This window comes from Solanum dulcamara, chromosome 1 (assembly GCF_947179165.1).
Source record: "Solanum dulcamara chromosome 1, daSolDulc1.2, whole genome shotgun sequence".
NCBI classification, from domain to species: domain Eukaryota; kingdom Viridiplantae; phylum Streptophyta; class Magnoliopsida; order Solanales; family Solanaceae; genus Solanum; species Solanum dulcamara.
In genome coordinates, this window is record NC_077237.1 from 85,343,078 (window position 1) to 85,365,493 (window position 22,416).

The 22,416-nt window shown below is 34.8% G+C and overlaps 1 protein-coding gene, 1 long non-coding RNA gene and 1 pseudogene across 2 annotated transcripts; all 3 read right to left on the minus strand.

Annotated features, from left to right (window-relative positions):
- Positions 1-2,629: 2,629 nt before the first annotated feature.
- LOC129890292 (transcription termination factor MTEF1, chloroplastic-like) lies at positions 2,630-3,654 on the minus strand (annotated as a pseudogene).
- A 3,428-nt stretch (positions 3,655-7,082) lies between these two features.
- LOC129890303 (uncharacterized) lies at positions 7,083-8,804 on the minus strand. Its single transcript, XR_008766996.1, has 2 exons — positions 8,690-8,804; positions 7,083-7,578 (listed from the first exon to the last, which is right to left on the minus strand). It is a non-coding gene; the product is annotated as an uncharacterized LOC129890303 (long non-coding RNA).
- A 5,695-nt stretch (positions 8,805-14,499) lies between these two features.
- Positions 14,500-21,947, minus strand: LOC129881793 (pyrophosphate--fructose 6-phosphate 1-phosphotransferase subunit alpha-like). The gene is made up of 19 exons (XM_055955904.1): positions 21,748-21,947; positions 20,577-20,749; positions 19,955-20,067; positions 19,631-19,705; positions 19,437-19,550; positions 19,271-19,338; positions 18,952-19,035; positions 18,489-18,542; positions 18,197-18,277; positions 17,989-18,082; positions 17,832-17,905; positions 17,498-17,608; positions 17,357-17,401; positions 17,215-17,271; positions 16,216-16,320; positions 15,560-15,676; positions 15,264-15,367; positions 14,964-15,129; positions 14,500-14,803 (listed from the first exon to the last, which is right to left on the minus strand). Exons 1-19 carry the CDS (start codon positions 21,835-21,837, stop codon positions 14,675-14,677), a joined length of 1,854 nt encoding a protein of 617 aa, XP_055811879.1. The 5' UTR covers positions 21,838-21,947; the 3' UTR covers positions 14,500-14,674.
- Positions 21,948-22,416: the final 469 nt, after the last annotated feature.

Genomic DNA, 22,416 nt, shown 5'->3' on the forward strand with positions numbered 1-22,416 from the left:
CATGCTCGTCCTTAATGCACTTCACTAGGTCCACATCGCGTGCCCTTCTCTCCCGCGCCCTGGCTAGCCTGAACAATTTTCTATCCCCACCTTTCTCTTCTAGTTCAGCATAAAGGCGTTCAAAAGCTGTTGTTTTTGCCGTCGAAACCGCCGACTTCGCCTCTTTTCTCGCTATTTTATAAAGTTCCCTATTCGTCCACTTCTCCACCTCATCTGTGCTTTCTATCAACTTTGCGTACGCCATCTTCTTTGCTTCCACCTTTTCTTGCACTTCTCCATTCCACCACCAGTCTCCTCGATGCCGACTACGACTACCATTCGAGACTCCCAACACTTCCCTTGCCACAGTCCTAATACAACTAGCCGTCCTATCCCACATACTGGTTGCATCCCCATTACTATCCCAGGCCCCCATGGCCTTCAACTTCTCTCCCATCTCCAGGGCATTTGCAGTGGTCAAACTCCTCCATCTGATCCTAGATCGATCATCCCCGACCCTCTTATTCCTCATCATCTTGATCCCTAAATCCATCACCAAAAGCTTATGTCGGGTTGTAAGGTTGTCTATCGGAATGACCTTACAGTCTTTGCACAGACCTCTATCGACCTTCCTCAGGAGTAAAAAGTCTATCTGAGTCTTAGCCACCGAACTATGGAATGTTACCAAGTGGTCTTCCTTCTTTGGGAAACTCGAATTGGCTATGACCAACCCAAAAGCTCTTGCGAATTCCAAAAGTGAAAGGCCTCCTACATTTCTGACCCCGTAGCCAAAGCCTCTATGCACATCATCATACCCTCCTGAAATAGACCCGATGTGCCCATTGAAATCCCCTCCCACGAAAAGCTTCTCAGTAGGTGGTATACCTCCCACTAACTCATCCAAATCCTCCCAAAAGCGCCTCTTATCCTCCTCCCTTAAGCCCGCTTGATTGTGGAGGAGAAAAAATGATTGATGGGTAAACACATATATCAAGTGTTTACACCAAATCAATTTAATTAAATCATGATTAAGGTATATTTCTGTAATAATGCTTACCTTTTCAAACATCTTAAAATATTCAATTAGTAAATCCAACTATTATGTTCCAATACATGTTATTAAACTGTACAAACCACAACTTGAATGTATACAAACTAGCAACTAACAACTGCGTTTCAATCCCAAGCAAGTTATGGTCAGCTACAAATCCTCATTGACCATGTCGCTCTATTTAAGCTTTAACGTATACAAAACTAACATGATTTTACACCACCAGGAAACAGATAACCAATAAAATTCTCATCAAACATATACTTCCATAAACAAAATGGGGCAAAATATGGTTTAAGTTCAATCTATATTACATTATGATCAAATTTTGTACTATACAAAAGGGAGATTGTCTCACCGGCATAGAGGAGTTACAACACACATCCAGCCTATCACGAAATCACGATTCATGGGACTTCAACATCACAGACAATGACAAGCACGCACCTTTCTCAACACACATCTTGTGCCTTGGCTTTATCCTATTCTTTAAGCCATACGAATCCTCACTGACCATAGCTTGAATATATACAAACTAGCAAATAACAACTACGTTTCAATCCCAAGCAAGTTGAGCAAATAACAACTACGTTTCAATCCCAAGCAAGTTGTGGTCAGCTACGAATCCTCATTGACCATATCGCTTTATTTAAGCTTGAAACTATACAAAAATAACATGATTTTACACCACCAGGAAACAGGTAACGATTAAAATGATCATCAAACATATATTTTTATAAACAAAAATGGGGCAAAATATCATTTTAAGTTCAATCTATGTTATATTATGATCATCAAATCTTGTATTGTACCAAAAGGGAGATTGTCTTACCGGCATAGAAGAGCTACAACAAACTTTCAGCCTATCACGAAATCGTGATTCGTAGGACTTCAACATCATAGACAATGACAAGCACACACCTTTCTCAACACATATCTTCTGCCTTGGCTTTATTCTATTCTCTACGCCATATGAATCCTCATTGACCACAACTTGAATATACACAAACTAGCAAATAACAACTACATTTCAATCCCAAGCAAGTTGTGGTCAGCTACGAATCCTCATTGACCATGTCGCTCTATTTAAGCTTGAAACTATACAAAAATAACATGATTTTACACCACCAGGAAACAGGTAACGATCAAAATGATCATCAAATATACTTTTATAAACAAAAATGGGGCAAAATATGGTGATTTAAGTTCAATATATGTTACATTATGATCAAATTTTGTACTATACCAAAAAGGAGATGGTCTCACCGGCATAGAAGAGATACAACACACATCCATCCTATCACGAAATCGCGATTCATGGGACTTCAACAACACGGAAAATGACAAGCACACACCTTTCTCAACACACATCTTGTGCCTTGGCTTTATCCTATTCTCTAAGCCATATGAATCCTCATTGACCACAACTTGAATATACACAAACTAGCAAATAACTACGTTTCAATCCCAAGCATGTTGTGGTCAGCTACGAATCCTCATTGACCATGTCACTCTATTTAAGTTTGAACGTATACAAAATTAGCATGATTTTACACCACCGGAAAACGGGTAACGATTAAAATGATCATCAAACATATACTTCTATAAACAAAAATGGGGCAAAATACTGTTTTAAGTTCAATCTATGTTACATTATGATCATCAAATTTTGTATTGTACCAAAAGGGAGATTGTCTCACCGGCATAGAAGAGCTACAATAAACTTCCAGCCTATCACGAAATCGCGATTCGTAGGACTTCAACATCACAGGCAATGACAAGCACACACCTTTCTCAACACACATCTTGTGTCTTGGCTTTATCCTATTCTCTAAGCTAAACGAAAAATACTGAGGAAACGCATTCAATTCCTTCAACTCCCTTCCCATTTCCACCACAAAAGTAATCGAATTTCGGCTCCAAATTCTCCTCTATACTGTAACAGAACAATGAAACCTCCTAAACATCACTTTCGCATCTCTCCTCGAAAACCCAACTCTCTGAAAGTAATCCAATCGCGGTATAAACTTAGTCTCCACAGAGCAAGATAGAAAAGTCGCACATTTTGAAAAATCCTCAATACCAATACTACTCTGCAAAAAGTAAAGGATCGGTCGGAGATGCTGTTTTACACACTTTATGAGCAGCCGGGGTCGTCGACGGAGAACACCCGAAAGATTTTCTCCGGTGACATGAGCTTCCCGGAGCAAAAAGTGACGGCGGGTCGGATGGTGGTGGAAATTGAGGCTGTTAAAATCTCCGGGCACATGTGTAAAACTCTCCGAACATCAAGAATGGTGAGATTAAGGGAGTAAAGGAAGTGAATAGCTGATTTGAGATGGGATAAAGAGGAAGAAATGATAAGGGGTTGTGAAGTAAGACAATGTAAAGAGTCTATGCCAGGAGAATCCAAGAAAAGGAGTTTTTCTAGGAGATGGAAGATTTTTTGGGTAGGAAGAGAAGTGGAGATGGGGGTGGGTGGTTTTGGGTGTTGAGAGAAAGAAATGGTGGAGGATTTGAAGGATTTGGGAGGAGAAATGGAGAATTTAGGAAGTGAGAAAGAAGAAGAAGAGGAGAAATGGAGAGTTTCTTGCATAGTGATTTCTCACGTGAAGGGAATTTGTATTAGTGGTGTGGAGGGAATGTAATAAGACCACGTAGTGGTGCAGAGTTGAGACTATCTCGAGTTCAAGTTTGGGGAATAGAAAAAATCATATTGTGAGCGTGTTATTCATAAATAGATTTGCGTGATTCGAATTTAATCAGGACTACGCGATTTCAAACATCAGTGAAAAATCAAAAAAAAGAAGATAAAAAGCGAATATTCACGGTTCGAATAAAAATTAAAATGTCAAATCAAACTGATCAAATAAGCTAATTTTTATTTTATTTTATTTTATTTTATATTTTTAAAAATTGATAATATTTTATTTGATTTTAATTTTATTCGAAAAAAACAAGTGGTATGAAAAAGGGTATAGGATAAGGGGATAGTGAGCAAACAATTTAAACATGATTTGTTATATTTTCTATTCAAATATAGTTTTTCTGTTATTAAGTTCTGCCTATTTGGAATGTATCCCTTATAAGATGTTTTTCAATAATAACTATCAAGTTCTTGCAAAATTTATTTCTTATTCTTATACTATCGAAAATCGAATCAAACTGCAAATTAAGTTAAATCAAAAAAATATTTGACTAGTTTTTGATTTAATTTGATTTAGTATTGGAAGAAAAATTCGATTATATTTGAGTTGATTTAATTTGGTTTAAACTAAAAAAGAACAACCCGAGATCAAATCAATCTGACATTATATACTATATAATTCTTAAAATTTATTTTATACATAAAAGTATTTACTTTGACATAGTTTATAAATATTTCTTATACTTTTTCATAGTTTTTATCTTTTATTATATTATTTAACGTTTAAAACTTAGAATTTTGAGTGGTCCAATGAAGATTATAGTCCATAGATATTACTAACTCTAATAAAGCTCAAATCAAAATCAAATCAATAATAATGCTAACAAAAAAGATATTAGTCAACACTAAGAATGACAATAATGTTGAATATTTATTTTTTAGTTTATATTGGCTTAGACAATTAAAATATATAACCTAATTTTAATTTTTCTTTAATGTTTAGTCATGTAATTAATACTTAGGGAAAATGCATAAATTCCCCCCTAAATGTGTACCGAAAAGTCAGTTACACACTTAAACTATCATGACGACATATTACACATCTAAACTATCTAAAAGTGGAATTATTTACATCTAAACTATCTAAAAGTGAAATTATTACACACCTACAACTGACGTGGCAAAAAAAGGAACAACATGTCAGTCAGTTAAAAAACCAAAATCACCCCACCCCCACATCCTTTCTTCTTCACATCCACCTACCCTTTTTTCGTTACACCCGCCTTAATTTACTCCTATTTTGAATCTTGATTTTTTTTCTTTCAAAACCCATTAAAATAAAAAAAATTAAAAAACAAAATCACTCCCTCACTAAGAAATAAAAATGATTCTGAAAAGCCGGGTTCAATTTCCGTTGTTCGCTCATAATTCATAATTGGTTGTTGACCAACGAAAAGCATGGAGAAAAATTTCGTCCTCCTATTGAGGAATTACTTTACAGTAATGAGGAAAACAATGAGCACATGTAAGTCTATTTGCCCCAGTTTCCTATTCTAAGCCAATTCCAGTGCTTATACCGTATATTTGGTACTTATCGGAGATTTTTTGTGGAACAGTGGATTTCTTGCAGACAAGACAAAATATAGTTAATAATTAATTAAGAGTTAATTAGTATAAAATATAGTTAATAAAAGAAAAGAAAAGAAAAAATATAAAAAATCGGATGGGTAGTTAATAATTAATTAGGATTTAATTAGTATAAAATATAGTTAATAAAAGAAAAGTTGATTAATAAAGAAAAGAAAAGAAAAGAAATATAAAAAATTGAATGGGTGGTTAATAATGAATTAGGAGCTAATTAGTATAAAATATAGTTAATAAAAGAAAAGTTAATTAATAAAGAAAAGAAAAGAAAAGGTATAAAAAATCGGATGGATAGTTAATAATTAATTAAGAGTTAATTAGTATAAAATATAGGTAATAAAAGAAAAGTTAATTAATAAAGAGAAGAAAAGAAAAAAATATAAAAAATTATAATTTCTGACGTGGAGATGACGTGGCAGCAAGTGTAATACACCACATACTATGAGAGTAGTGTTATGCGTTCATGTGTGTAATAGTTTCACTTTTAGATTGTTTAAGTGTGTGATAGGTCGCCATGATAGTTTAAGTGTGTAACTGACTTTTCGGTACAATTTCGGAGTACATTTTTTCCCTTAATACTTATTAGACTTATTTTAGCATGATTTAATACTTTTAAATTTTGAAATTTTCATTATGACATATTAATTTGCAACAGTTATTTTATGCAATTTTATTATTATTTTTTGTTAAATATTTTAGTGTCTTCATTCATCTCATATATTGTGTTATTTTCTTAATAAACATCTTAGATAATTGTATTTTGGTAGAACTAAAAAAATATTTGAAGCACAAGTCAATTATAAGTTAATATAAATACTTTATCGAACCTCCCCCTGCCCCCCCCCCCCCCCCCCCCCGCAAAAAAAAATAAAATCGAAAACCCTAAAAATCCAAAAAAAATCTGAGGTTGGAAAACCCGAATTGATTTATATATTTAAAAACCCGTCATAAATAATTTAATTTGGTATTTGAAAAATCCGAACCAATCCAGTACACCCCTAGCACACAGTTAGATAGCTCAATGATCTGTCAATTTAGCTTAAAATTACTTGGATTAGTTACCTTATGTCCAAAAAATAAAACTACTTGTATTAAGTGTCAATAATTTAGATTTTAAAAAATGATTAGATCTGACGAAGGGTTTAGTGAGTTAGTAAAAGTCCTCATGGAGACCAAATTCCACATAAACTGCTTTCTAAAGTTTAACTATAAATAATTCTTTAGTTATTCGTCGTAAAATCATGATATGAAATTTTTGTATTATTTTTAGCAATATATTGCTACTCTTGAGTTGATTTTAGTCTCTTAACATCAAGTTTGTCTATGGCATTATCAACTTTTGGCACTAGATAATCTCAAGCCATTTTCATTACTTTGCCGATTGATTTCACTTTATTTCATACTCGTTAATCTTGTTCACATTAATTAAAGCAAGTTATACTATCTTAATTGTGTATTATTGGTCACCTCAATCCATGTATCCTTCACGTCTAAAAATTAGCGCTTGTTAGTTGTTGTAGTAATAGAATTAATTTAACATACTTGAAAAAAAATTCATTGAAATTAGTTAAATGGATGTACCTATCAATTGATAGACTTCTCTAAACAGATAAAAAAAAACTATTGTTAATTCTATTTAGCGACGAAATATTTAGAAACAATCTAGCAACGGATCCATAACTAATTCAATTTTTTTTCCTCTTGATAAAAGAAGGAGAGCATTATGTTAGCAGACAAATGCTACTAAAATTAAACCATAGATAATAAACTATCTTTAGTCAAATATTCAAAAACATCATATGACATTAATGTGGACATTATTGACTTCTAAAATCTCAAAAAGAAACAAGTAATGTGAAATTGGACCCTAAAAGGTCCATTATGTTCTAGCTAGGCTAATGGCATTTTGTAACGATTTGTCTGAAATGTTTCAACGATCTTCTAAGATTTTAATATGCTCATATATGTCTTTGACGTTTTTCATTATCGGTCTTCATAAGAATAGGATCACTGTAAGACACATGTTCTGGAAACTTTTCACATCCTAAACTATGCTTCAAATACTCAACAAAAGCTTGTGCTTCATCACAAGTAGCTTTAAAGGATACCAAATGCTTTTGGAGACTTTCAAGATATGGATCCACACCTTCTGGTTTTTCTCCACCATTAGTCCCTCTCGTCTCTAGCACAATGGTTAGTGCTGTTAAAAATTCTTTATATGCCTTGTCCAATGAGTCCACAACGGCATCCATTATCTCTGCAAAAGTTATCAAAGGAGCGTGAAATATTAAGCAGATATTTTGCAAAAAGAGCAGCTTAGTGTACAAAGCATTTCGTGTTTATACAGGATCTGAATTAGTTATGAATTTTGTCGCTACATAGATCGTGACTAACATATTGTTTTAATAATTCATTGCTAATCCATCATTATAGAGGATTGACAACAAATATTCATTGTTTAGTGACGAAAACTATTTGTCCCTATTCATGTTCGTTTTGGTAGTATTCCTAGCTAACACCAAAACAATTATCATCATCTTTAAAGAGGAATGAGCTGCATTTCTTTTTAATAATCGAGAAATCCTCAAGGATAAGATGACTCACAATTAGAAAATTAATGAGTAATGGGCATCAATCTATGGGTATGATATTTATAAAGTCAATTTTTTTTATGAAAATATCATTTGTTTCAATAATTTTTGACTGTTATAGCGAAATATTGTTATATATATTTAGTTATAATATAACGTGACATGACATATCAATTCAATAGAAGACATGATTATTATAGTGAAATATTATTATAAAAATTTCTGATTGTATCTAAATTCATGTTCAAAATTCATGACTATTCTAGTTTATGGAGCCATACAAGAATAATCAAACTATTTTGGATCTTGTTATCCTATTTGTATAATCAAGGTATATAAAAAGATGATTGTCTCAAAATTACAAGTTGGTTCAATCCTAATATTAAAACCTAGATCAATATTATCTATAAAAAAAGAAATTCACTGGGAAAGATTGACTACAAAATTGATTGATATATTGAATTCATGAGATGACATGTTTCTTTAATTAATTTAATAATAAAAAAAAGAGTTGCCCCAAAAACTTTATATTTAATTTCAAAATTAAATTGAATATGATTAATAAAGAAAATTATACCCTGAAACCAATTTCATATCATGCAAATTACAAACCCTAAATATACATTCATCAATGAAGAATTCCAAAGGGGAAAAATCAACAAAAAGAATCAAGTTTTACAAACAAAATCCCCTCTCTTTAATTGATGAACTCAAATTTCTAATCAGTTATACAAATAATTGAATGTTTTGTTAAAAAGAAAAAAAGAAAAAACTTACGGTGAACGATGATACTGGAGGCTCCACAAGAAAAGGTTAACAGTTTTTATTTTATTTGTTAAGAAATAAACGGATGTAATTATATTTATAAGAAGAAAATTTAGAATTAAAAGAAGAAGCATTAAATAAGGTAAAAGTAGGTTAAATTAAAACTAGGAAGGTTGTTAAATAGCGTCAGAGTAGATGATAAAATATTAAATAAGATATATTTAAGTTTGACCCAAAATTTACTTTAAAAATTATATATATTTGGACTTAAATAAGATAATATTTTAATTGATTTAGAAGTGCAAAATATTAGGACTTGTTTAAATAGAATTGTATGATTTTGTTTTTAGTAAAAGGTAAAATTAATTGATTTAGAAGTGTCCCATGAATTTAGGAATTCAAGTGTTACTAGAAAACTTTTGCCTATTTTTTTAGTTTTTTTATTTTTGCTATGTTTTTTTAAAACCTTTTTATCTATTTTTATTTTTTGATGCTGACTATCCTTTTTACCTATTTTTGTGGACATTTTTTTGCCTATTTTTGACTAAAAGTCACCAATAAGAAGTGTAAGTCAATTTTTCAATGAGAGACCTATATTTTCAGCCTGGACATTTAGTTCTGGAAGATTTGAGGATTTTGATTTGGATTTGGATTGATTTCATTGCTTAGAGGAGGACCTTCTTCATTTGAATTTAATTGGAAGATTAATCAACATCTAGAGAGAATATTTCTCTGATTCTTTTTGAGTAATTGGAGAATCTACCATATGCACCAGATTTATACTATTACTCGATCTTTGCTTTTCTCTCCTCTTTGCCAGATCCTCATAATCGTTTGTAATCTCTGCTTCGCCTTCAATTTGTCTTTGGCATTGCTGTATTCTTTGGTTGCAGGCAGGAATCTGAGCTAGAGCTGAAACATTTCATAGAACTCAGAAGTAGGAGCATAAGGTGTTTGACAAAAGTCCAAAGAGAAAAAGACAGATTCCATTATCAACAATCTTTTTGCTCGTAACTCCGACATGAACAACAACATCGATGTGAACAGTACTCTGACGTGAATAGTATTTTCCGGCGACAATCAGGTTCATTTCAACTGGAGTTGGTACCTCCGGTTTTCATATCTTTTCATATCTATTCTTTGCTCATACAGTTGTAATTACATTTTGCTGACTTTAGACCTTTGAATAATTTATTAGTTCATACACGTTTTCGTGGCTTTGGATAGTGATGGTAGACTAGGGTTATGTTCTCGCTCAGGGATGGGGACGGGGACGGGGACGAGGGTAAAGAGGGGTAAGTGGATTAAAGGAGCGTCCAAACTGAGAGTAGGTTCTTAGAACATTGGGATATTAACGGGTAAATCCATAGAGCTAGTTAAGATTCTAAAGAAGAGGAAGATTAATATAGCTTGTATCCAAGAGACCAAATGGATAGGTTCTAAAGCTAAGGAGGTAGACATGTATAAGCTTTGGTTCTCTGGTAGATCGAAGTATAGGAATGGGCTAGGCATTTTAGTAGACAGTGATTTAAGGGATCATGTGGTGGAGGTTAGGAGAGTCACGGATATGATGATGTCTATTAAGGTGGTCGTTGAAGGGATCACGTTGAACATTATTAGTGCTTATGCGCCGTAAACGGGTTTAAGCGAGTATGATAAGAGGCGTTTTTGGGAGGATTTGAACGAGTTAGTGGGAGGCATACCGCCTATCGAAAAGCTTTTTGTGGGAGGGGATTTCAATGGGCACATCGAGCCTATTTTGGGAGGGTATGATGATGTGCATGGAGGCTTTGGCTTTGGGGACAGAAATGGAGGAGGAGTCTCACTTTTGGATTTCGCAAGAGCTTTTGGGTTGGTGATACTCAATTCGAGTTTTCTAAAAAATGAGGACCACTTGGTAACCTTTTGAAGTGCGGTGGCTAAGACTCAAATAGATTTTTTACTCCTTAGGAAGGATGATAAAGGTTTGTGCAAAGCCTATAAGGTCATTCCGATCAACAATCTTACAACACGACATAAGCTCTTGGTGATGGATTTAGGGATCAAGATGACGAGGAAGAAGAAGATCGGGGATGACCGACCTAGGATCAGATGAGAGAGTTTGACCACGGCTAGCGCCCTGAAAATGGGAGAGAAATTGAAGGATATAGGGGCCTGGGATAGTAGTGGGGATGCGAACACTATGTGGGATAGGACGACTAGCTGTATTAGGGCTGTAGCAAGGGAAGTGTTGGGAGTCTCGACAAGTAGCCATGGCCGGCATCGAGGGGACTGGTGGTGGAATGGAGAAGTGCAAGGGAAGGTGGAAGCAAAGAAGATCGCGTATGCGAAGCTGATAGAAAGCAAGGATGAGGTGGAGAAGTGGACAAATGGGGAACTTTATAAGATAGCGAGGAAAGAGGCGAAGTCGGCAGTTTCGACGGTAAAAACGATAGATTTTGAACGCCTTTATGCTGAACTAGAAGAGAAAGAAGGGGATAGGAAATTGTTCAAGCTAGTCAGGGTGCGGGAGCGAAGGGAACGCGATGTGGATCAAGTGAAGTACATTAAGGACGAGCATGGAAAAGTTTTGGTAGAGGAGACCCTTATTAAACAGAGATGGCAATCGTACTTCCATAAACTCTTGAACGAAAAAGGAGACAGAGAGATTGTGTTGGGAGATTTGGAACATACAGGGAGGCTTCACGATTTTGGGTGTTGCAGAAGTATTTCGATCGAAGGGGTTAAGGGTGTTGTGCGTAGGATGCGCTGGGGAAGAGCGACCGGACCTGATGAGATTCCTGGGAAATTTTGGAAGAGCGCGAGCTAGGTAGGTTTGGAGTGGTTGACTAGGTTATTTAATGTCATATTTAGGACAACAATGATGTCCGAAGAATGGAGGTCGAGCGTAATGATCCCTATATACAAAAACAAAGGGGTTATCTAGAGCTCCAACAACTATAGAGGTATAAAGCTTTTAAGTCATACTATGAAAGCGTGGAAAAGAGTGGTAGAGATGAGGGTTAGGAGAGGCATGTCTATTTCAAAGAATCAGTTCGGATTTATGCCGGGACGCTCAACTACAGAAGCCATCCATCTTATGAGGAGACTAGTGGAGAAGTATAGGGAGAGAAAGAGGGACTTGCATATGGTATTCATAGATCTAGAAAAGGCTTACGATAAAGTTCCACGAGAGATACTATGAAGATGTTTAAAGGCAAAAGGTGTACCTGTGTATGAGGGTGCCAAAAACAGGGTAAAGACAGTAGGAGGGGACTCAGAGAACTTCCCAGTTGTAATGGGGTTGCATCAAGGATCAGCCCTTAGTTCATTTTTATTTGCAATGGTGATGGATGAATTGACGCGACAAATTCAAGGTGAGGTGATGCTTTTTGCGGATGACATAGTCCTGATCGATGAGACTCGTAGCGGAGTTAACGTTAAGTTGGAGGATTGGAGACATACCTTAGAGTCTAAATGGTTTAAGCTGAGTAGGACCAAGACAGAGTACTTAGAGTGCAAGTTCAGTGAGACACCTCAGGAGGCTGGAGCGGAAGTTAGGCTTGGTGACCAGGCCATCCAAAAGAAAAGTAGTTTCAAGTACCTTGAGTCTATCATGCAAGGCAACGGGAAAATTGACGATGATGTCACACATCGTATTGGGGCAGGGTGGATTAAATGGAGGCTCGCTTCTGGTGTGCTCTATGACAAGAAGGTGCCATCACAACTTAAGGGCAAGTTCTACAAAGTGGTAGTTAGACCGGCTATGTTATATGGGGCAGAGTGTTCTCCAATTAAGGTCTCTTAAGTTCAAAAGATGAAAGTAGCCGAGATGAAAATATTGAGATGGATGTGTGGGCATACCAAGAGCGACAAGATTAAAAATGAGGCTATCCGGAACAAGGTAGGAGTGTCCTCGGTGGAAGACAAGATGCGGAAAATGCTACTGAGATAGTTTGGGCATGTGAAGAGGAGAGACGCAGATGCCCCAGTGAGGAGGTGTGAGAGGTTGGACATGGATGGTTTCAGAAGAAGTAGAGGTAGGCCAAAGAAATATTGGGGTGAGGTGATTAGACAGGATATGACGCAGTTACAGCTTACCGAGGACATGAACTTAGATAGGAGGGTGTGGAGGACCCATATTAGGGTAGAAGGCTAGTACATAGTCTCGTTATTCTTTTCTATTAGTAGGCGCATTAACGCACTATAATTTCTTTTGTGGAGGACTTAGATTAGGATAAAATGCTAGGTGACTTAATCTTACACCATAGTAGTTGTAGTTCTGCTCATTGTTTATTGTCATTTGATTTCTGCATTGTATTGATGTTTATAGGTGTGGGGCCATTGTACTTTGATTATCTTATTTATTTATAGTAGTTAATGCCTCTTTCTTTTCGTACTATTCTATCATGACTTTCTCACTTTTGCTATTTTTTGATTTCATCTTGTTTTCGATATACTTGTCTCTATCTGACATTTTATCTTGTTTTCCTCTCTTGAGCCGAGGGTCTTTCGAAAACAACCGTCTTACCTTTCAAGGTGGGGATTAGGTCTGCGTACACTCTATCCTCTCCAAACCCCACATGGTGGGACTATACTGGGTTTGTTGTTGTTGTTGTATACTTTTTTTTAATGTAATAGTTTCCTTAAAACATAAATTTTGTGACTTCACATAATAATTATTGCTAATAATTATATTAGTCACAATTCATTCAAGTTATAAGATGTTACTTAGAGCCCGTTTGGATGGGCTTATAAGTTGGTTAGCTTATTGTGGTGTTTGACTACCAACTTAAAATGTTAAATTTAAGTCATAAAGTTCTTAAAGTCACCCAAAAATAAAAAGTTGAAAATCCTTAACTTTTTTTAGAGGGCTTAAAACCATTTTCTTTTACCATAGAAATTACTTTATATCCCTTATATTTTATTTTAATTCCTAAAATACCCTCTTTAGCCCTAAAATTCACATTTGCCAAACACATCAACAACTTATTTTCAGCATAAGCATTTTTATCCAAACACTCAGATGCTTATTTATAAAAATAATTTCCAACACTTAAAAGTTCTAAAAGCACTTCATACAATAAAAGTTACTTTTTTAAATCCATCCAAACGGGTTCTTACTCGTTGGCAACACAATCTATTGGATGGAGTTGTATAAAATTTTATTTACTAATATAAAGATGTGAGTGGTTTATTCAAAATTTTAAATATTATCAAATATAAAGGCTAAACATTTTATTATTATTATAAGATATAGGCTTCATTAGCCTCCTCTTGTGCCACCCTTGTCACAATTTGTTACTGCCTTTGTTTCCACGTTTTTAAAAATTTAAATACTTTTATAAGTTTTATACTTAATTCACCTTGCACCATTTAAATTGACAAGTTTGAAAATCCATGACTTATAACCATAGCAACAACAATACATTACATTTGAAGGAAAATGGAAAGCAAGATGATTCATGAGATCAAATGCTCTAATAAATATAATATTTACAATAACCAATATTATTTATGAACAATATCTACTTCTAAATACTTGACAAGGAGTTCCTATTTTGTATATCACAAAATAATATTATTTATGAACAATATTTAAACATGGACGGAAGGCAAGAAAACTTATGTTACCTATATTTCAAATGATTTTCTTTTAATATGTGTGGAAGCATGTTCGAGAACTCCATCTTTATAAATCATGAACGGTCAACAAGGATTGTGGTGGAGGGACAAGTCCTCCTTCATCCTTAATAAAAGGTCCCTTGGTTTTAACCCAATATGAGACTTTTCAGCGTGAATTCGAATTTAGTTAGACTCTAAAACAAGTATCAAACACCGAGTAAGAAACCCCCAAAAATAAAATCATTGAAACCACAATATAACATATCTGTAACTAAATAAAGTTTCTGCAAAACGCAAAAGATCATTGGAGAAAAAAAAAAGGGCTATGAATTCTATTGAGTTTGACAAATAAGACTTCCTCTAAATTTCCGTGAGGTTAAGGGGTGTTCTCATCTAGAATGGCGTGTTCACGTTGCTTGAAGGCGAGGCCATCACAGAAAGAATGTCTGTGACAGAAGACATAGCACTCAATGCAGCTTTCAGGACATCTTGTGAGCATCCAGGCTTCACGATTGTACGGACCTGGAAAGTAGATCATAAAATGACAAGGCATGCACCAAACCAAAGTTTAAAAGAGAGAACGTAAACGTATAGCCAAGCTTGGATAGCAGTTGGCAATGATAAATAAATGATGCTATAATTTTACATAAGAATAGATATCTTTGGGTTGAACAATAATCACCTTGTCCAGATACTCTTGCAATTTCTTAATACGACCCATGTAATCCTGGTCTTCAACGCAAAGAGTTACAGCCTTTGCGTCAGCACCAGGGCCATCAAACTGGAGGGGACCTGGGTTTCTGTAAACATCATCGAGCAAGAACTTTGTCGCATTTTGACTCAATAATCTGCACCAAAATAAAGAGACATATCAGTTATATGCACAAAATTCACAGTCTACTTGCTACTTTTCAATCACAAAAGTTCAACTTCCTCTTAGGCTTCACTTGTAAATAAGCAAAAAATCAGGACATAGACATACTCGTATGATTTGCCCTTCAAATCTACAGTGGCTGGATGCACAGCAGGCTTCCCAAGTGATGCCCTGCCGGGACCACGACCATACCGCTTCACACTCATCATAGCCTAGAATTTAAACAAACAGTGATAAGGTCAATTTTTTCCTCTTTTATTTTTGTTTATCTTTTTGGTAGGTAGGGGACAGTGTGAAACCTTAAAAAGTAATTATTACAGCTTCGCAAAAAGTAGATAAACTTAGGGTGCATTATTCAACAAGTTACGATTGGACATCAGTACAAAATACAGTAAGGAGCTTACAGTTATAGGAGCAGCCCCACAGCGCCACTTGTTGACAGGATTCTTCAAGTTAGTCAATGTGGCCATGTAACCATTGAGGCCAGCAGCCAAAATATGATAGCAGACGTGACCAAGTACCTGGCATGTAATTCTTGTTACTATCTTTCTTATTCTGTAAAATCATATACTCCCTCTGTCCCAATTCATGTGATATACTTTCCTTTTTAGTTTGTCCAGATCTTCCTATATTTAGAAACAATTTACTTTAAGCTTTCCCATTATACCATTAATGAGTTGATTACAGCCATACAAATATCTATTACTTTCTCCATTTCAATTTAAGAAAGTAGAAATACTTTTAAATCTTGTGGTGTTAAACTAAAGATATGTAGAACATACCAAAATGCTCTTTCACCTCGTGGTCTTAAACATGCCACGTGAAAAGTTGGAATTAAAGAGTTGCCAAAAAAAAGGAAAGAAGTGTTCTTTTTTAAACACACTAAAAAGGAAAGTAAGACTACCAATTTGAGACTAGGAAGTACTTGTTTTAGACCATAAAGTTCAAAAGTCTTTTTTTTCTAAAACCATGTGCCCAGTCAAACAACATCACATAAAATGAGAGGGAGTTTGTTTCCCTAAAAAGAAAAAGGAAAGGCTAGGAAAAAAATAGAACTTACATATGCATAGTCACAATCAAACTTTGATGGCAATGATCCCCGAGCTTGATAACCAAAGAAATGGCATATTGCATTAAATTTCTTTCCCTTGTAAGTTCCTTCTTTCTGTAAAGTCATACAAGATACAAGACATGTTATGTTAAGGTAACGCTGACCAAGGCAGCAAATATCTAAATCATGTGAGATTCACTTTTTCAAATGCACCAGCTATTAGAGTAATAACAATGATTTTGAAGCAAACAAAAGTTTACAAAGAAAGAGTGCTCAGTGAAAACATAGCAATGGCTGAAGGAGCTGTGTGAAATATGCAATAACAACCTTATATGTTCAATGAACTTGAGTACTAGCAATGGACATGGTTATGAAGTCAATACTAGTAATGGACATAAATATGTCATCAATACTAGTAATGGACACAATTATGTAGTCAATACAGCAAGACATTAAACGTCTGATGAAGGACCATATGAAATAGCCATACCCAGTCTAAGTCGAAGCAAATGAAGAGTTTGTGTAACATGACCTTGTTTTAGGGAGGAAACTTTAGCAAGCAGCTTTAAGATTTAGCATGCCAACGTAAAATGTCATGAAGAAGAGCTGTATTTCAAGAAATCAGGAAAGACAAAAACTTGATTGAATTTTCAGAGGTCTAAACATATTATCTCCCCACTCCAAACTTGCACAAATGTGGTCCTTAATCCTCTTTGACAGAGAGGTATGATTTGTATTTAAGGAAATCATTCTTGCAACTTTGCATCAAATAACTTCGCCAAGAAATGTAACACAAGTCAACAACAATGTAGAGGTTGGAAGAAGTCAGTGTGCTACTCACTTACAAGCTCAAAAGCTTATAGTAGCAAAACAACAAACATATCCTTACTAAAATTTCTTTTCTGTTTAGAGATGGGATATTTCATTTATTTGCCCCTAAAGAAAAACCATACAAAATATTACATGCAGCACTTCACATTCCAGAATAGAGGAAGACAGAAGCTATACCAATCGCTTATTCATTTCAGTTTCCACAAGATGAGCTATAAGTTTCTCGGTCTCAATCTGTGAGGAAGAATGAAAGAATAATCAACTAAATATATAGCTCATGCGTATCACCAAACAACCATCCAAAGGAAGAAGTAGTTACCTGTGATAGCTGAGCAGAATCATCTGATTCTGGTTGCAAGAGGAGCTACAACATCATAAGCATTTTAAGTAAGAACTATCCAAGTGAAACTTAATATCTGTCATATCTGAGTACTCAGTCACAACAATACACGAATGGTACCTGCTTTTTTATAAAGGGCGGCAAGAATTCCAAGAGAGCAGATGCCCAAGGTGATAGATGAGAGGAAATCTTATCAGCAGAAACGCCTTGTGTGAGCAAACCATGAATTTCCTGTAACACATAGGATCATAACAAGGCACTGTGAAAATCAAAAATTCCATTTCCAAACAAAGAATCATAGAAGCCCAACAATTAAGGTTTGGAAGTGTTTTTTTTTTTGGCCTATTTGTTCTCTTCCCTCGTTATTTCTTTTTTCCTTAGGTAAGTCAAGAGGGCATGATAAGGGACACTGGAAGGCAGGCTGAGAAATAATACTCTTTTATATGGATTTTACCTGCAGTAGAGCATATACTTCAGGAATACTTTCAATAAGCCCCTCTGGCAACAGGATCACACCATGGTTTTTATCTAAATCCAAAAACTTAGTGAGCAGACAATTTTTTTTGGAAAGCATCTCAAAAGACAACAAATAAAAGGTAAAGTTCCCATACCTTGTTCAGCCCTAGCTTGAACTGCATCACAAATTTTGTTTGTGATGTCAAAAAGAGTAAGCTTTGATGCAGCTACCTCCTCACCAAGAATTACCTGCAAAATCATTTATTAACACTTTTTGATAGAGAATACTTGCAAGTTCTAAGAGAACATATCCTAACAGCACAATTACTTCATTAGTTCTTCAGTGAAGCTGTAAAAACGAACCATATTAGGATGTGACTGCAGAGTGCATTCTAAGGCAACATGTGATGCCTTTCGCCCCATGAGTCGGATGAAATAGTAGTACTGAAAAGGAAAGATTACCACGTTATAGTAAAACGTTGGTAAAAGACACAGATAGGAAATACAAAAGATAAGGTTGTGAACATAATAAACAGACAGTCAACACCATCAAAACAAATATATATAACAGAAATGAAACCCACCAGAAACGTATATTTAAAATTAACCCAAATATTCCATAGAATTGGAAGAGAGGTAAAGAACATGAAATTACCTTTTCTGCCGAGAGCGCATCAGTGCACACATTGCTAATGAGTTGGGAGTTAACCTAAGATGACCACAAAGATAATAATAAGCTTCTTCCCCAGGAAACATTTTTATAATTGATTAGGATTTTGTTTGAGTTGAAGCACACAAATAGCATCATTACTAGAAAAAACAAGGACTCTTGATCATGCAGAAATCATCAAAATGACCTACAAATTTAACACTCAGTATCTGCTGAATGTATTTCACCTCAAATTCCATCACATATAATATAATAAGGAAAAAGAACACTCAACCTGAACGCCACCATAAACAAGACCCTCAAAGTTCAAGTGAGGAGCATGAACACAAGTCTAAATCGCAATGCCTCTCAAAGGAAAAGGTGTTAGATGTTAACTATGCTTATTCTAAAAAAAATAGTCCTTAGATGAATGTTTCCTTTCATATGATTGACATAATTAGACTAATACCTTGCATATTGTGTCAAAACCGACATTTGTTTCAACAAACTGATTCTTTAGATCTCCATTTAATGTAACAGGAACTCCAACCACCTGGAGAAAAGGACAATCAGAAAGTATGAACCTTCCATAATGAGAGAATAAAATGGAAGAGAATGCATAGGTTAAAGTTGGAATACTGCAAAAACATTTGGAGAAAAAATTAGGTTATTCACTTCTATTCATGAAAAGTCAGAAGCATAACAGTAAATTAGATGAAGAGAACAGCCTCAACCCATGCATAATAACAGTAAATTAGATGAAGAGAACAGCCTCAACCCATGCATACTTTTGTTTGGCATTTTGCTTCGGCAAATGTTTCTGCCAGTTGAGCAGCATCAGTGTTTGATGTTACCCCTTCAAAATACAATGCATATGTTAGGATGAATATCTCTCTCTCTGTGTGTATATGCACAGAAGATCCATAATGAACCAAAAAATTGCATAATAAATACCTCCAATAATGATAAGGGCATCTAATTTCAAAGATTTGCATGCAGCCATCGTGGCATTAACTTGCTCGGTTGTTCTAATTTGATCTTTTGTCCGACCCAGCATGTCATAACCACCTTAATGGGGATAAATCAACTAATGATAAGCTTAAGACAAAAAGGAAAAAATACTGACTTCATTCAAAACCAGATTCTACCTTGATTCTTATAGGTGGCAAGAATATCATTGGTGATCTCTAGGGTTTTCTGTGCAAATAAACCTTCGGAACCACCTGTTGACATTTGAAAAGGAGAGATTCAGCAGAAAAAATTATGACACACAGCATAGTAGACATGACACATGTAAGAGACACTCAAATGGTGTTACAGTAGGTCTTTCTAAGGGTTTACTGCCCTGATGTCCCAACAATAGATGACCAGGAGAGTATGAGAAACAATCTCGAAGTCTAACAGATTTATAGGAGAGTACATGAACAGATGCATCACAGAACATAGAGCACCAACACAAAAAGACTACTTACCCAGAAAACCAAGCAAAGTACTGTTAGGATTGTGAATTTTAAGGGCGTCATGAATACCCCATATCACATTATGTCCACCAGGAGATTGTCTCCCACAGAAAACAACTCCAACTCTAAAAAAGAAAAAGAGTGAATACAATGAAAACGTTAGGATACCAGAGATGTTTATGATGCTCTTTTTTTGATAAAGTAATAAATTTCATTAAATAAAGGGAAAAAGCTTGCCCATATAAAAGAAGTTTATTGCTCTTAAAAATGAATAAAGCTCATTTCACAGAAATCCATGTCTCAGTGAACTTTTATCCTTATGTTTATACATAAATAAATACATCAGTTTTGATAGGAACTGTTAGCTTTAGACTTTTAGTCCCCTCAGTTAGATTCTAAAGACAGAAAATGCAAGTGGAATTTCAAAAACAACTTAAAGGATATGTGTTTCTTTTTTCTTTTTTTATAGGTAACTAAAACGAAGGAATTTTTAGTAACCAAAACAAAAGAATTGCTGTACGCCTACTTTCAACATAGACTTGGAGCAAACAGCTCATGATTTCAACCCTGATGTCATTGATTACTAACTAAAGATTTTCTTTGATGAAGTAAACTAAAGATTATTAATGCATACCTCTTCGCTGGATGCTCGGTAATTATCTGAGCACCAGTGACCTTGGCAGTTGCCCTGAGAAAATGGGCCAATGGCTGACCATAAGTGTGAGGAAAAGACCGATTTATTACATGTTCACCAGAGGGATCTGCTGCAGTGGTTGCATCACCTAGCTCTACCCGTACAGTAGTACCCTGTTGTAGTTTAATCAGATTTAGTAAACTCGGGATTGAAGACAGAAAAATCTTACATCCTTATAAGAGTTAATAGGATCGATCTCCCTGAGCAGCTATCAAGAGCAACGCTTTAGTGGATATCAATACTATAGATACAAAGCAGCATATTTCATTACCAATCCAGTGGAAGTTGGTAATTAATCAAAATGAATACACATCAAACAGAATAATCAGATAAATGAACGAAAAAACTTCAAAATACATTATGGCATACTTGAAAAAAGTCCATACAAAGTCGCCCTTGATTTACACAAAAAAAGTAAGTGCATAATACACATGTTTTGCAACAATAAGACTCCATATACAAAGCCCGTCTTGGTTATCCATCAAACAGAGACAATTAGCATCTCTTCCTGGAGGCACTTCACAGGAAAGTAGAATGCATTTTCACTTTTCTTTTTTAAAATCCCGGATAGAAAATGCCCATGGTTTGAAACTTTACGTCCTCTCTTCTTTTTCTTCTCACGACTACTCAATCACCTTACTTTTAAATTTGATAAACCATATGTAAACACAAAGAACAAACTACATCTCAGTCCAAACAAGTTGATATCATCTATATGAAACCTAACTTCTTCACTCAAACTCATTTCACACCATCATCATACTAATAAATCATATATAAACACAAGAACTAAAAAATCGAACAGAAAATTGTGCCCGCAACGAATAAGATAGTTCTAATCTACACCAAAAATCTGTAACGATACAGATAGAAGAAGAACAAATCTGATCTATAACGTCAGATCTATTCTATTGTTAAGGACGTTAGTCTACCGAGACAATCTACAAATTACATACATTTCTCCGGTAATTATTTGCGGATTTTTCGAAATGCTAAACATACACAACTTCTCTATCGAATCAACAACAACTAATCTAACGAATCACAGTTCATAGTAAACCACTAACAACGAAAAAATACACAAAAAAATTGCAAAAAAAAACTGAGAAACCTGAAGACAAGGAGGAAGCTCAGGTTGATACTGAGATCGAAGCTTTTGCAGATCAGAGAGTTCTCTAGCTATGCCGTAATCTGCATCCATTTGTGATATTTTTCACCTACTACACACACACACTCACTCACTCTCTTTCTTCTGTTTGTGTTTCTCTCTCCCCCGCTCTGAAAATACGGCTTATATTGGAGGGATTAAAGGGTGGCGATACGACCAAGTTAAGGAGAAAATGATGAAAATGATCCTCATGTTTGATATAGGTTCAAAATAATCTCTTAAATATATTTTAAAGTAATTTTAATCCTTTAAATTTAATAAAATGAGGATTATTTTATTTTCATCGAATAATTTAATTAATTCTATTGGTTAGATTTGAAAGGAACATTGAAAATAATGATTTAATCAGAATTGCAAAAGAGTCTCGTCATATCGTAAAAATTGCTACATAAAAAATTATATATGTTGGATACAAAAGATCAAAAAGATAATAAAATATGTACCTCAAAAAAAATTAAAATTTGTAAATAGATATAAGGAAACAAGAAATGCAAAAATTGCATCTCTTAATCATGTGAGTTACCCACTAAATTCTTTTTCCAGAGTTCTCGTCAAATGTCGAATTTCAAAAGTGCTAACTTTTAATTTGTTTTAAAAGATCAAAACTGCTCA

Coding starts and splice junctions, on each gene's coding strand:
- LOC129881793 (XM_055955904.1), bottom strand. CDS start 21,837: ATGGATGCAGATTACGGCATAGCTAGAGAACTCTCTGATCTGCAAAAG. Junction 20,068..20,576: donor ACCGAGCATCCAGCGAAGAG/GTATGCATTAAT, acceptor TTTCTTTTTTAG/AGTTGGAGTTGTTTTCTGTG. Junction 19,706..19,954: donor TACTTTGCTTGGTTTTCTGG/GTAAGTAGTCTT, acceptor AAATGTCAACAG/GTGGTTCCGAAGGTTTATTT.